Below are 15,583 nucleotides of genomic sequence, written 5' to 3'. Positions count from 1 at the left end.
AATTAAGCACTAATGAAAAAAAAAAAACAAGGGAAAATGGACCAGCATCCTACACACCATCTATTAAAACAAAGCTGCACCATAGATAGTATGTACCACATTTTCTAGAATTCAGCTTTACAGCCGTTGACTTCTTATAATTTCTGGTAACTCAATTTGCATATTTGCGTTGGAAGACTTTGAAATTTCCATGAACCTGAAAAGTGTCCATGCCCATAGGTGGAAAATGGTGGCCACCAAGTGTTCTTGAACTACAGTTGCCAGCCAGGATCCCTGTTGGTGACGCATCTTGAGCAGGGGTGTCAAACTAGCGTAGTCATGGTTTCGTCATGTGACGTATCGGGATTTTTTTCCCCCCTTCGCTAAACCGGGCATGGACATGGCCAGCTCGTGACACATTCTGCCCGCAGGCCGCAAGTTTGACAGTCCTGATCTTGAGGACTGTTTTGGTGTCTTAAGACAACTTAAGCTTTTTATATATGAATCTGATAGAGCATACCAGTATTATATATGTTAAATCCCATTACTCAGTTATAATGCACCAACAAGAAAGAGAAAGTTTTCTTTATTAGAAGCTTCTTTTAACAGCAATCACTGGATCTGTTCCACATGCCAATGTCTATTTATTTACTGTATTTATTTATTAAACTTGTATGTTGTCTTTCTCACCAGAGGTGACTCAGGGCAGTTTACAGTCATTGAATAAAATGTTGTGTAAAACATTAGAACAATAAATACAGATCTTAAATTTAAACATTCAGTTAAAAATTCAATTGTGTCACTATAGCCAATGAATGACTGAGGATTGAAGGTAAAATGTTTTACAGCTGTAGCTTCTGTCAACCTGTTCTAGCAAAGGCAATGTGACCTGAGCTAATTAGCCGGAAGAGAGTTTTATTAATGTTTACACAGGTTCCATCAAGCAAATTCATGATATTCGCTGATTGGCAACGGTATTTGCATTACATAGAATGCAGGGACCTAAAAAGCTGCAAGTGAAAAGTTACAGATCAACTGATTTATCTTTCCTTTGTTTTCCACATGACTCATTTCTTTGTCCTTTGCATCTACGTGACCGGGTCTACTTTCTAATAGAACTGATTTATATTTCTCTACAAGAAATATAATATAAGAAAACAGTTGGGACAGTCTCATAAAAGTGGAAGGGACAGTGACCTCATGTCGCATTGTCTTTGCTAGAATAGGTTGACGGAAGCTACGGTTGTAAAACATTTTAGGTTGAGTCCTTAGTCATTCATTGGCTATGTTCACACACAATGATTGAACAAGGTCACTTAGATCTGACAGTGCATTTTCATAATTTGCAAATCTTGGTTTTAACATTATTGGTTCTCCTTTTTTTAAAATATTGTGCTGATTCTGTTTAGTACTTTAAGATTCAACATACCATGTAAAGCCAAAACATAGGGTGATACCATAACTAGGTTAAGAGTGTGATGTAAACCCATTAACTTATATAATTTAACTTAGATATGTTTTTGTTGGGGCTATCCCAAAGATGCATAATAATGGATAGATTCTTCTATCCAATTCCAATGGCACAAACTGAAAATTGCAAATGGTCTTTATAGCAAATACGATCCAAAACATCTAAGTAGCAAAGAAGTACCTTTCCTGATTTATTTTATGATTAAGCACGAGTACAAATACAGTGTGTCGTGTGTTAAAATAATATGTATGTAAGCCTTAGCAAATAAATTGGGATATATTCTATGAAATATAACAGAACTTTGAGAACAGAAGGTGGTTGCCTTCTTATTGAATGCATGCATCAACATGAAGGTATGGAAAAACATTGAAATATCCCTTGCTGATTTTTCCATTCTGCTCCCATCATGTAGAGATATTAGTTTGGGCTCTTTTAAGGTGAAGGTGATGGATGGAGCCCAATTGTTCTCTACTTCTATTGGAGATAAACAGCACAATCACAAAATGCTTTTTTTTTTTTTAACCCAGCTGATTCTCGCTGGAGCTCTTCGGATTGCTGACAAGGTGGAATCAGGGAAGACCTCGGTAATTGTACATTGTAGTGACGGTTGGGACCGTACTGCTCAGCTCACCTCTCTGGCCATGCTCATGTTAGATGGTTATTACAGGACAATACGAGGCTTCCAAATGCTGATAGAGAAAGAATGGCTGAGTTTCGGGCACAGATTCCAGCTGGTGAGTGTGATTATTTTTTTGGTAGAACATCAACGGATTTTGAAACTCAGTTTCTTAACAATAGTATCAGCAGAAAGAGAGGATAATATTTTTCTGGGTTAAATCGGTTTCCAGAAAAGCCAGAATAAGGATTTTTTGGGGGGGGGGTGCACTGATTCACAGTTAGTATTTTGTTGAATTCTTGTGCTGAACATAGTCTGTTTTCTCTGTTCAGAATGCAGTATTTCTTTTTCCTTAGCTATTTCTTTGCATTTGGCCCATTACCTGATCTTGTAAACAAACATACAAGTGGAATTCTGTATCTTGATTTAAGATTATGAATATGCACTTAAAAACTGGCTGAGGATTGCTGATCACCACTCAGACATAATTGCAAGAGACTAGAAAAATTCCACAGCTTACTGTGGAGGAATAGAGCGCAATAGTTTTCATGGGATGATGCCAGGGGTCTTTGACGACTATTGAAAACCAAAAGTGATTATTTTTCAACCTAAACTCTCACAAACTACCATAACTGGAAAAAGTGAAGAAGAGGGCAATCAAAAAAAGCAAGGGCCTTGAATACTTTTCCTACAAGGAAAAGCTAGGATATTTGGAATTGTAATACAGGGAAAAAATGAAGGATATCAGGAAATTATACATAGCATGGAGAAAAAGAATAGCATGAAGTTTTCTCATCCCACAAAATGTTTAGACCGTATCCAGTGGAACCAAATAGAAGATTTAAAACAAAGCATTTTTTTCCAAACAGTATGTAGTTTGGATGTAGAATTCATTAATTCTAGGTGTGATTAATTCTAGGTGTAATTGATGACATGGATAATTCTAAAAGGAGATTGGATAAATTGGTGGGGATGAGTCTATCAGGAGCTATTTTGATAGAGTCAATCTCAACACTCAATGTTGAAGATTCTTGTTACTTGAAGATGGGGGTCAGCATGCCCAAAATACCAATTGTGAAGAAACAACATGGAAGAGAATTGTGTGTTTTCTCCTTATGAGAACTTCAGGAGGCTTCAGTTGGCCACTAAGAAAGACAAAATGCTGAATTCAGATGCCTAATTAAGGATACTTCATGTTATTAGATGAGGATGCAGGGTGAAAATATTTACACTGTAAGAAATCCACAGTGAACTTTAAATGGACAGAGTGGAGAGAGAGAAATTTTAAAAATTGCTCTTTAATTGTTCTTCAGGCTGCAAACCAGGAATTGGGGCTCCACCTACAGGCCTGTTAAGTTGCTTGCTTTGGTTCTCTATGAAGAGGGTAATTGTCTTAGGTTGGTGTCACTGTGTCTCTTGTGTTTTTCCTTCTACTTTTTTCTTGTTTCAGAGAGTTGGCCATGGAGACAAAAACCACGCTGATGCTGACCGATCTCCTGTTTTCCTACAATTTGTGGACTGTGTCTGGCAGATGACGAGACAGGTATATTTTGGGGACAGCAAAGAACCCCAGAAATAATATTCCTCTGTTTTTGTTGTCGAGCCAATATAAAGTCAATGTGTCACTGTTTATGGGTAGCAAGGGCCAATAGGTTGCAGCTCTGTCAAAAAATACTTCAGTGGGCAACAAGCCTCTGTAAACTCAGTGGGTCTCAGTGCTGAACATATTCTCCATTCATACAGGTGGTCCTCAACTTACAATCACAATTGAACCAAAAATTTATATTGCTAAGTGAAAAATTTGTTAAGTGAGTTTTGCCCGCAATTTACAACTTTTCTTGCCACATTTGTTAAGTTAATCACTGCAGTTGTTAAATTAGTAACATGGTTGTTTAGCGACTCTGGTTTTCCCCATTGACTTTCCTTGTCAAAAAGTCACAAAAAAGGACTCCAGGACATCGCAACTGTCATAAATGTCAGTTGTCAAGGATCCGAATGTAAATCACATGACCATGGAGATGCTGCAGTGGTCATCAGTGTGAAAAATGATCATAAATAACTTTTTTCAGTGCCGTTCTAACTTCTAACGGTCACTAAATGAACTGTTGTAAGTCAAGGTCTACTTGTACAGTAACCCCCCTTCCTAGTGACACTCTCCCCATGCCTTGAGCATTAATCAGTCATGCTGAGACAAACAGCAGAGGGCTTCTTTTGATATTACAGCATTTTCCCCTATCCCAAATGACGTTCCTTGGATTGAAAAAAAACAGGAAATCTCCAAGCCAAGTTTGCATGCAGAACTTGCATTTGTTTTTGTTTTTTTGCAGATTTGGTCTGGTTTGTAAACCACATTCCCCTGGAGCAGGGGTCGGCAACCTTAAAAACACAAAGAGCCACAAAGGCCCTAACCGGAAGCTCCCCGTTTAATTCTGGAGCCAACCGGAAGACTGGTTCCCCCCACCATAGAGTTTCCTCCTAGCATGGCATTCTTTTTCCTCTACCTATCCTAAACGAAAGCCCTATCAATTGTGGAGTTGACCCCTGCCCTGGAGGCTCTGAGCTGGCCCGTTGAAGCATGTGCCCTCAAAAACTTCATTTTTGAAAGAACACAGGTCCTGAATGTGAGGGGGGAAAGATTTTCACCAGAATAACATAACCTTATACAGTATTTTAATACAGGGGTCTCCAAACTTGGCAGCTTTAAGACTTGTGAACTTTTAACTCCCCAGAATTTGGCTGGGGAATTCTGGGAGTTGAAGTCCACAAGTCTTAAAGTTGCCATGTTTGGAGATCCCTGATTTAACACAAAGTGTTCTTTGCCTTCTTGGAACTTGAATTTGCCTGACTAATATTCAGGTAGCTCCATGTTGTCTCTATCAAAGATAGCTTCATATTGTACTGGCAATCATTGTTTATTATTTCCTCCAAGAGCAGCAGTTTCAAGTGGGCTGATATCAGGTGTGAAGAATCAGAAGCACATGTTAAGTTCCACCTAACTGGGTTTATTTCTCATGCCTATACACAAGAATCTAGTCAACTAAAGGTCAATACTAAATTGGCGCTAGATAAGAGTTAACAGAATTCAAGGGAGGTTGGTCTTGGACGGGGTGGGCTTCTGGGGGTTCGCAGTGGTTCAGGAGAACCTCTAGCTAAGATTTTGTGCAGTTTGGAGAACCCCCAAATCCCACTCTTGGGTGGCCCCGAAAAGTTGCAAAATGGGGCAAAATTAATTTAACAACCATTTCACTTATAGCAGAAATTTTGGGCTCAATTGTGGTCGTAAGTCGAGGACTACCTGTAACTAAAGGCTGCAGAGAAGATTCTGAAATGCCAAATGGAGGCTACAATTAGCCCAGTTGTAGTCTTCGCTCATTAGCAGCAAGTCTTTGAGGTTTTAATTGCAATTTTCTGCCAGCTGTTCCTCTAGACAGTCTCTACTCTGTCAAAAGCTGCCTATAGGCCTGAAGACAGTCTTCTTTTCATTGCTGGTTTTAGTCCACATTTCTGGATAGCATATACAAAACAGGTATTTCTTATTTTTTGGAGATAGTTACATCCTTTCCTAAAGGAAAGGGATGCTGATAGTAACACCGTTTTTTCCCCACCACGTCTTGGAAGTAGGATAATCTCTTTTATGTTATCACTATGCACATACACAAACACATCCCAAAGGTGCTTTTTCAAAAGGCAACTGGACCTTGAAGCTTTTCCTTGAAGAGGCTTTGCTTCTCATCCAAGGAGCTTCTTCAGTTCTCATTCTCCACCATTCAATTAGAACTGAAGAAGCTTCTTGGATGAGAAGTGAAACCTCTTCAAGGAAAAACAAAGAAAGTCCCAGAGATGCTTGAAAAAGCGCCTCTGGGACAACCATGGGATGACACACACATACACACTTCTCCAATATAATTTTCTGGCAGGAAAATGCTCTTTCAAGAGTCATGTGAGAAATATCCACTGTAAACCTACTGTAACGTTTTTCCTTTCTTCCCTCCCAAGTTTCCCACAGCTTTTGAATTCAACGAGTTCTTGCTCATCACCATCCTTGACCATCTCTACAGTTGTCTCTTCGGGACCTTCCTGTGTAACAGTGAGCAACAGAGAGTGAAAGAGGTAAACCATCACAATGGTTCTTCTTTAAAAAAAAAATAATAATAATAATATTTCTCCCTACTTGCTTATGTATACTTTTTTTTTAAAAAAAACAATTTTTTAAATTAAATTATAAAGTATTAAATGTAAATGTTCCCCTCGCACATATGTGCTAGTCGTTCCCAACACTAGGGGGCGATGCTAATCTCCGTTTCAAAGCCGAAGAGCCAGCGCTGTCCGAAGACGTCTCCGTGGTCATGTGGCCGGCATGATTAAACGCCAAAGGCGCACGGAACACTGTTACCTTCCCACTAAAGGTTGTCCCTATTTTTCTACTTGCATTTTTTACGTGCTTTCGAACAGCTAGGTTGGCAGAAACTGGGACAAGTAACGGGAGCTCACCCCGTTACGCGGCACTAGGAATTCGAACCGCTGAACTGCCAACCTTCCGATTGATAAACTCAGTGTGTAAGCCACTGAGCCACCGCGTCCCTCATATAAAGTATTATAAAATACAAAATAGAAAAGTAAATAAAAGAGCAGTGAGGGGAAAGAGAAGTGTGGAAAGGTAGGGAAAAGAAAAAGAAGCATTGACTTCTGTCTCTTTCTATTGCAGTAGAATAAGGCATTAGCATCAAATCACAGCTTTTCGTTTTTCCATAATAACATGAACAGGTGATTTCTATAAATATCTATCAATCTAATCTATAAAACCCAAAGTCAGAGAGTTATATTCTTTTCCACATCAAGCATGAAATTCAGAAGTGGTCTCCATGTGGAAACAAAAGTACTTACCTGTACTTTTCGTACTGTAAGACGCACCTAGCTTTTGGGGAGGAAAACAAGAAAAACAAAATCTGCCTCTGCCTCCCAGCAATTTGCCTCCTTACAGCAAACAGCCTGGTCAGCTTCAGCACAGCCTGATTTAGCATGAGCAACTGATTGGCGGTTAGATCTGCCTCCAGGAATACCGCCTATCAGTTGTTCCAGGCTGCTGGGATCGCCACCGCCTATCACCAGCATCGCCGCCTAATGCCACCTCCATGTGCTCCATTTTTGGCCTCCGCGCATCCCATTTTCGGTCCCCACGTACCCCATTTTCAGCCTCTGCGCATCCCATTTTCAGCCCGTTCCAGGTGGCAGGGATAGGTGGCGGATGCGGCCATCCCTGCTGCCTGGAACGGGCTAAAAATGGGCTGTGATGAGGCTGTGATAGGCGGCAGCAGCAATGGGCAGCAATGGGCAGTGGCGATCCCCACAGCCTGGAATAGCTGATAGGCGGTATTCCAGGAGACAGATCCAACTGCCAATCAGCTGCTCATGCTAAATCAGGCTGTGCTGAAGCTGACCAGGCTGTTTGCTGCAAGGAGGCGAATTGCTGGAAGGCAGAGGCCGAAGGGTGAGGGCTGGTGGGTGGGCAGGGCTTCGGCAACATTCGCTATATAAGACGCACAGACATTTCCACCCACTTTTGGGGGTGGGAAGTGTGTCTTATACACCGAAAAATACAGTATGTTCTTTTCTTTAATCAGAGTAGTCAGTTTTGCCATTTCAGCCAGCTCCATCAACTTCTGCATCCATTCCTCCATGGTAGGTATCAAAGTGTCTTTCCATATTTGCGCATACAATGCTGCAGTCAACATGTATGGTAACAAAGTTCTAAATTTTTTCTCCAGTTCTTTTTCCCTTAGTCCCAAAAGGAAAAATTCTGGTTTCATTTCTATCTTCATTTTCATTTCTATTTTCTGTATTAGGGTAAGAATCATACTCTTCTTTTTTTTTTCTTTTTTCTTTTTGCTTTATCACATGTCCACACCATAGATCAGGGGTCTCCAACCCTGGCAACTTTAAGACTTGTGGACTTCAACTCCCAGAATTCCTCAGCCAGCTTTGCTTGTGGACTTCAACTCCCTCCCTCAGCTTTGCTGGCTGAGTAAATCTGGGAGTTGAAGTCCACAAATCTTAAAAGTTGCCAGGGTTAGAGACCCCTGCCATAGATGATTTAAAAAGTCCCTTCTTTATTTTTACACTTCCAACATTCATTTGACATGCCTTTATAACATCTTAGATAGCTTATCCGGTGTTAAGTATCAACGATACATCATCTTATAAAAATTCTCTTTTAAATTATAATTTAATGTAAATGTTAAACGCTTCGTCCGCATTGTTTATGTGTACTTTTGAAATGGAACAACGTTCTTGCTCCTTAAAGGGCCTTTCGGAAAAAACAGTATCCCTGTGGTCCTACATCAACAGTCAGCTTGAAGACTTCACCAACCCTCTGTATGCCTGCTACACCAACCATGTGTTGTATCCGGTGGCTAGCATGCGTCATTTAGAGCTTTGGGTAGGATACTACATCCGGTGGAATCCTCGAATGAAACCACAGGTAAACCACAGATTCATGGGGATGAGAAAGGAGACTTGTGTCAAAACCAGATGCTTCTTAGGATTGCAATTACGGTCATGGACTTTCTCTGTTTTGCAATACAGGTAGTCCTCGACTTACAACAGTTCATTTACTGACTGTTGTAAGTTATAACGGCACTGAAAGAAGTGACTTATGACCATTCACACGTTTGAACTTTGCAGCATCCCCATGGTCATGTGAGTTACGTTCAGAGGCTTGGCAACTGACTCACATTTATGATGGGGCTGCAGCGTCCCGGAAGACATGGGATCTCCTTTTGCAACCTTCTAACAAAGCAAAGTCAATGGCGAAGCCAGGTTCACTGCTGTCCAACTCTGGAGGCTCTGAAGTCCACGCATCACTCCCAGATGGCCCTGGCCCCATCTCTGCCTCCGACGCAGAGCCTTTGTCCGGGCCTTCCCCAGACTCTAGGACTGGCCCATGTTCCTCCCCAGCATTCTCACTGTCCGACTCAGCTGCCAGCTCTGCAGGCTACTGGCAGACCACAACATTAAGTTAGTAACGCAGTTGTTAAGTGAATCTGGTTTCCCCACTGACTTGGCTTGTCAGAAGGTTACAAAGATGATCACATGACTCAGGCACTGCAACCATCATAAATATGAACCAGTTGTCAAGTGTCTGAATTTTGATCACCTAACCATGGGGGGTACTGCAATGGTCGTAAGCGTGAAAAACAGTCATAAGTCTGTGCCATTGTAACTTCAGTCACTAAACAAATGATTGTAAGTTGAGGACTATCTGTATAGCCTTTCCAGAAGAGAATTTGGGTATTTTGAACAGGTTCTGTTGAGGAGCCGTGGTGGTTCAGTGGTTAGAATGAAGTATTGCAGGCTAATTTAGCTCACTGCCAGGAGTTCAATCCTGACCAACTCAAGGTTGACCCATCCTTCCGAGGTTAGTAAAATGAGGACCTAGATTGTTGGGGACAAAATGTTGACTCTGTAAACCACTTAGAGAGGACTGTAAAGCATTGTGAAGTCCAAGTGCTACTGCTATTCTGGAACTCTGCTAGGTCATGAAAAATGTCTTCTGGGTTTTTATAATCTTGTCTCAAGACATCCCAAGATGCCTTTTTTCAACAGGCAACCGGACTTTCTGATTTTTTCTTTGAAGATGTTTAGCTTCTCATCCAGGAAGGTTCTTCAGCTCTGAAGAAGCTTCTTGGATGAGAAGCGAAACATTGTTTTGACCTAGGCTTCCCCAGCAGCACGAAGCCGAGTCCTCGTCCCAATAAACCCCTTTTATTTAATTTACAGTGAATTCCTCTCCAGCAAAGTCTTTCCTCTCCCACAGTCTTTCAAGATAGTTCACAATTACCAACCTTTATCATGCTTGGAGAGTGGCCACGCCGATATCTTTCAGACGCCGCAATGCTTGGCAAGAATGCAGGAATGAACTAATTGTCTCCTGCAAGCACCCCTCCCCTTTCGCTCCTGTTTTATTCCCTCTGGGAGGGGCCCTTCATCTTCTGTCTGTGGCCTTACTCCCAAGTCGACCCTTGTTCCTTAGCTGTTCCCTTCATCTGGCAACTCTGCGCATGTGCACACTGGCAACAGGCTCCAGCTGTTCGTCTGCCTCACTGATGTCTGACTCCGAAGGCAGCTGATATCTGTCATATGGCCCTGGCCCCATCTTTGCCTCCGACGCAAAGCACTCATCAGAACTTTCCCCAGACTCCAGGACTGGCCCATGTTCCTCCCCAACCTCCTCACTGTCTGAATCTGCTGCCAGCTCTGCTGGCCGCTGGCAGGCCACAACAAACGTCTTCAAAGAAAAACCAAAAAGTGGAGTTGCCTCTTTTAAAAAAAAAAGCACCTTTGGGACAACCATGACTTGGATGCAAGGGTAAAATGCTTCCGGTTCGGACGGTGGGTGGTTCGGAGGCGGGTGGTTCGGAGAACCGGTAGCAAAAATTCCTGCCCCCCCCATGCCCAGCTGAGCCGCACAATCATCAGAGGCTTTTTTTTTTACTTTTAAAAGCATTTTTTCTACAACCTCTTCGGCCGAAAAAATGCTTTTAAAAGTAAAAAAAAGCCTCTGATGATCGCAGGGCTCAGCTGGGATCATCAAAGGCTTTTAAAAGAAAACAACCCTTTTTTTCTTTTAAATGCCTCTGACGATCCAAGCTGAGTTGCTTGATCGGCAGAGGCATTTAAAAGAAAAAAAGCCTCTGCCAATCAGGCAACTCAGCTGGGATCGTCAGAGCCTTTTGAAAGCATTTTTTTACAACCTCTTCGCCAAAGAGGTTGTAGAAAAAAATGGTTTTAAAAGTAAAAAACAAAAAATGGCCATGCCCACCCAGTCACATTACCCACCACCACCAAGCCACGCCCACAGAACCGGTAGTAACAAATTTTACATTTCACCCCTGGAGATTCTCCATAGACATTCTGTCTCGAGAGTGAGCAAGGTATGTAGCTTTTTTTTTTGTTTTGTTTTGCCATTAGGAACCCGTACATAATCGCTACAAAGAACTCCTGGCAAAACGAGCAGAACTTCAGAAAAAAGTGGAAGAGCTCCAACGAGAAATCACCAACCGCTCCACTTCCTCCTCGGAGAGGGCTGGTTCCCCTGCGCAGTGTGTTACGCCCGTCCAGACGATTGTATGACATCACGCGCCCCCGTCTTCCAGTGCTCTTCCCCAATGTCTTGATGCGTCCCCTGGCTGGCCTTGAGAGGAGCTGTAACCCAACACAATGGGAAAGCAACAGGTTGAGGAGAAGCTGGAGCAGGACTCTTTGTTGGTGGCCCCTTTTTCTAAGAAAGAAGCTTTCTTGAGTCTAGACACTGTATTTATTATGGTCTACTTCTCCAGGGTATTTTATTACAGCTGTAACACTACAAGAGATGGAATCTTTTTTTTTTTTTTTAAAGATCTCTTATATAATTAATTTTCTTGTGGGCTAATTAAGAGGAAACTAGCTACATGGCATCTCAAGACCCAACAATAGGACATTTGTTAATGAGTTCAAAATATTTAGCATTGACTTTCGTGGTGGAATGATGCACTTATTATACAGGGTCTCATACTTATTTCAAACCTCAGCCACCTGAATACAAAGAGCGCCACAGGGACTTCTGATGTATACGGTGGGCTTTATTGATTTTTACCTTGCCCACTTACTTCACTGCTTCACAAAACGCAAAGGAATTTGCAAGTGGAAATGCAAGTCATCGTAGGAAAGAAGAATATTCATTGCAATCGTGCATATCAGAATTATGCATTCTTGGCTTCTGACGCTTATCAGTGATAAGACTATTTTGTGGTGCCTCATTCTTACAGAAATATGACCTCCAAAGAGGGAAAAAAGCAAGAATTTCAAAACTTATGAGGTTAATTGCTCTACACAGGGATGAGGAAAAAAATGTGTCGTCCACATGTTTCTAGTGGCGTTCATGTAAAGAGGAAAACCTTGAGGCCCTCCAGATGTGAGAACGCCTGAAAATCTCAGTAGATTCAATAGCTGGAGGATGTTCAGTTGAGAAAAGGCCATTGCTAAAGATGCCAGATATTGAAGTCATACATCTAGCCAACATCTAGATTGGGGAAAGGTAACTTAGAAGCATCTATGGGAGTAAGCCAAATGTCGTTTTTTAATGACCGCGTAATCCCTTGCAGGGTGGAATCATGGCAACTGAATGAAGCTGAGTGTTTACTAGCCGGATGCCCTTCCTGGCGCCAGTGCAGAGTTTTTTTCAGCAGATACATTCTCAGTGTCCCCAAAGAGACAAATATCTGCCTCTATTTAGGATTGAACTCCCGATTGTGAGGCGAGCGCTCCACCTCTAGACCACCGTACCACTCATATGAGAGTAGGCCAAATGTATCCATCTATTCTATCTCTGGGTGCTGCGATTGGTGGATCAGGCAATTAAACCATACAGCATGGTAAACAAATGAGAGCCTTGTTCATGAAGTGCTGTCAAAAAGGACCCAAATATAAACAATATTGTTTGCTCACTTTTGATTTGGCTACTTCGGTTTGTAAATCATGGTGTATGATTTAGGATCCAATCTGGGTCGGTCAACCGGGACCAGAGGTTTAGTCTTCCAAGCTTTTCGACGTGTGCTGAAGTCCATCCTCCAGAGCAGGAGTCTCCAACCTTGGCAATTTTAAGATTTGTGGACTTCAACTCCCAGAATTCCTCAGCCAGCTTTGGAATTCTGGGAGTTGGAGTCCACAAGTCTTAAAGTTGCCAAGGTTGGAGGCCCCTGCTCCAGAGAACTTTTCTCTACTAGAACACCCATTCTGGTAGAGAGACGTTCTGGTAGAAGTTCTACACATTCTGGTAGAGGATAGGTTCCAACACAAGTTTGAAAGCTCGGAAGACTAAACCTCTCGTCCCAGTGACTGACCCAGTTTGGATCCTGCAACATTATCCTGGGACACATATATAGGTAGTCCTTGACTTACAACAGTTTGCTTAGTGACCGTTCAAAGTTACAACAGCACTGAAAAAAAGTGACTTGTGACCATTTCTCACACTTAGACTGTTGCCGCATGGTTACGTAATTTACATTTGGATGCTTGACAACCGACTCACATTTATGACGGCTGCCATGTCCCGGGGTCACATGTTCCCCTTTTTGCAACCTTCTGACAAGCAAAGTCAACAGGGCGGGGAAACCAGATTCACTCAACAACCGTGTCGCTAGCTTCATAACTGCAACGATTCGCTGAACAAAAAGTGACAAGAAAAGTCATAAAACTTCACTTAAATTTTTCACTTAGCGACATAAATGTTGGGCTCAACAGTGGTTGTAAGTTGAAGACCATCTGTATTTGCCTTCATTTGTATATGATTTAGTATACAGTATGAACGCATACCATATGTGAAATATGGGATGCGGTGGCTCAGTGGCTAAGATGATGAGCTTGTCGATTGAAAGATCGGCAGTTCAGCAGTTCGAATCCCTAGTCCCGCGTAATGGGGTGAGCTCCCGTTACTTGTCCCAGCTTCTGCCAACCTAGCAGTTCGAAAGCACGTAAAAAATGCAAGTAGGAAAACAGGGACCACCTTTGGTGGGAAGGTAACAGTGTTCCATTGGCGTTTAGTCATGCCGGCCACATGACCACGGAGACGTCTTTGGACAGCGCTGGCTCTTCGGCTTTGAAACGGAGATGAGCACCGCCCCCTAGAGTCGGGAACGACTAGCACATATGTGCGAGGGGAACCTTTACCTTTACGAACACACCAATAGATTGAATAGATTCAGATGCTTTGCATTTAAAACCACCTTTGATCCCTGGCATCTCAAGGTGAGCCTTAGATAAGTCTTTACGACCACTGCTGATCGGAGGAAACAGTGCTTCCCTGGATGGGATGAACCAGTCAGTTTCTCTGGTAAAGGCAGTTTCTCATAGATATACCTATATAGGTAGTCCTCGACTTACGACCAGAATTTCCAGTGCTAAGTAAGACGGTAAGGTAAGATTTGTGCCCAATTTTATGACAATTTTTTTGCCATGGTTGTTAGGTGACTGCCACTGCAGTTATTAAGTGAATAATAGCATTAAGCAAATATGGCTTCCTCCATTGATTTTGCTTGCCAGAATGGATGGAAACTAATCAAGGAGAGAAGCAACCTGGAATTGAGGAGAAACTTCCTAACAGTGAAGACAATTAACCAGTGGAACAGCTTCCTCCAGAAATCGTGGATGCTTCAACAGTGGAGGTTTTTAAGAAGAGACTGGACAGCCACTTGTCTGAAATGGTATAGGCTCTCCTGCTTGAGCAGGGGGCTGGACTAGAAGACCTCCAAGGTCCCTTCCAGCTCTATTCTGATTCAAAGCCAGCAAATGATGATCAATGAATACAGGACATTGCAACGGTTGTAAATGCGTGGCTGGTTTCCAATTCTGATCATGTGACTCGGGGGATGCTGCAACGCTCATAAATGTGAAGACTGGATTTACTTTTCTCAGTGCTGTTGCAACTCTGAATGGTCGCTAAACAAATGGTTTGTATGTCAAGGACTACCTACATTAGGCTAATTTTCACAGAGGATGGAGAGGTGTGTTATAGCAGCCTTCCCCTAGATGTGTTGAAATGCAACGCCCAGAATTGTCAAGCAGGATGCTCAAAGGGAATGAATGCTGGGAATTATAATCCTAATACATATGATGGGTGCCATGCAAGCCTAATTTATAATTCCCACACCATCCTTGCCTCTGACTTCAACTCTGACTTTGACTGTTTGGGGGGCTAAGATCAAGTATCTGTACTACAACTCCCAGCAGCCTCATCCATCATTGCCAACAGCCAGGATTTAATAGGTCTGTAGCTGGAGCATCTTGTATGTTTTCCAGCTACTTTGTAAAGCTTTCTGTATATTAAACTGGACTTTTAATAGCAGCTCCTTTGAGATGTAGGAACTAGCAGGCAATTACAAGGATGTGCCAAACTTACAAAGTACAATATAACTTTCCCCCTTTTTGTCAGAGTGCATACCCCGTATTTTTTGGAGTATAAGACACATCTTTTTCCCCCCTAAAAAGGGGTGAAAATTTAGGTGTGTCTTATACACCAAATGTAGGTGCACATTCCCCCACCCTTTGGCCTCTGCCTCCCAGAAGTTTACTTCCTTGCAACAAGAAGAAACAGCTTTCAGCTTCAGCACATCCTAATTAACACAAGTTGATTGGATCGGCCTCCCAACTCTCAGCTGTTTTGCTCTCAGCTGTTTTGGGGCCTCTGCTGCTTGCTGCAAAGAGGTAAATTGCTGGGAGCAGATTTTTTTTTTTCTTGTGCTAATCAAGCTATGCTGAAAACAAAAATTAAAGTAAAGCAGGCTATTTGCTGTTTGCTGCAATGAGGCAAAATTGTTGGGAGGCAGAGGCAGAAGCAGATTTCTTTTTCTTGTTTTCCTCACCAAAAAAGGTAGGTGCGTCTTATAGTCTGGAGCGTCTTATACTCCGAAAAATACGGTAGTACTTTTTTTGTGTGTGAAGTCATGAAGTGGGACAGGACTGAGCTCTTTCTTCTGATGGACATG

General features: G+C 42.2%; 1 protein-coding gene across 1 annotated transcript in view; it reads left to right on the top strand.

The window, feature by feature from the left end:
* Positions 1-12,547, top strand: part of MTMR2 (myotubularin related protein 2) — a 55,010-nt gene extending 42,463 nt beyond the window's left edge. The window contains exons 11-15 of the mRNA XM_034408841.3: positions 1,978-2,184; positions 3,517-3,609; positions 6,063-6,176; positions 8,368-8,544; positions 11,034-12,547. Coding sequence (XP_034264732.1) covers positions 1,978-2,184; positions 3,517-3,609; positions 6,063-6,176; positions 8,368-8,544; positions 11,034-11,195 — 753 coding nt within the window. The 3' untranslated portion in view covers positions 11,196-12,547. The remainder of the gene's footprint in view (positions 1-1,977; positions 2,185-3,516; positions 3,610-6,062; positions 6,177-8,367; positions 8,545-11,033) is intronic.
* Positions 12,548-15,583: the final 3,036 nt, after the last annotated feature.

Source organism: Pantherophis guttatus, chromosome 5 (genome assembly GCF_059756535.1).
Source record: "Pantherophis guttatus breed Tessera chromosome 5, ASM5975653v1, whole genome shotgun sequence".
Lineage (NCBI taxonomy): Eukaryota > Metazoa > Chordata > Lepidosauria > Squamata > Colubridae > Pantherophis > Pantherophis guttatus.
Note: the sequence above shows the minus strand (reverse complement) of the source record. Positions and strands in the feature narration are given on the sequence as shown.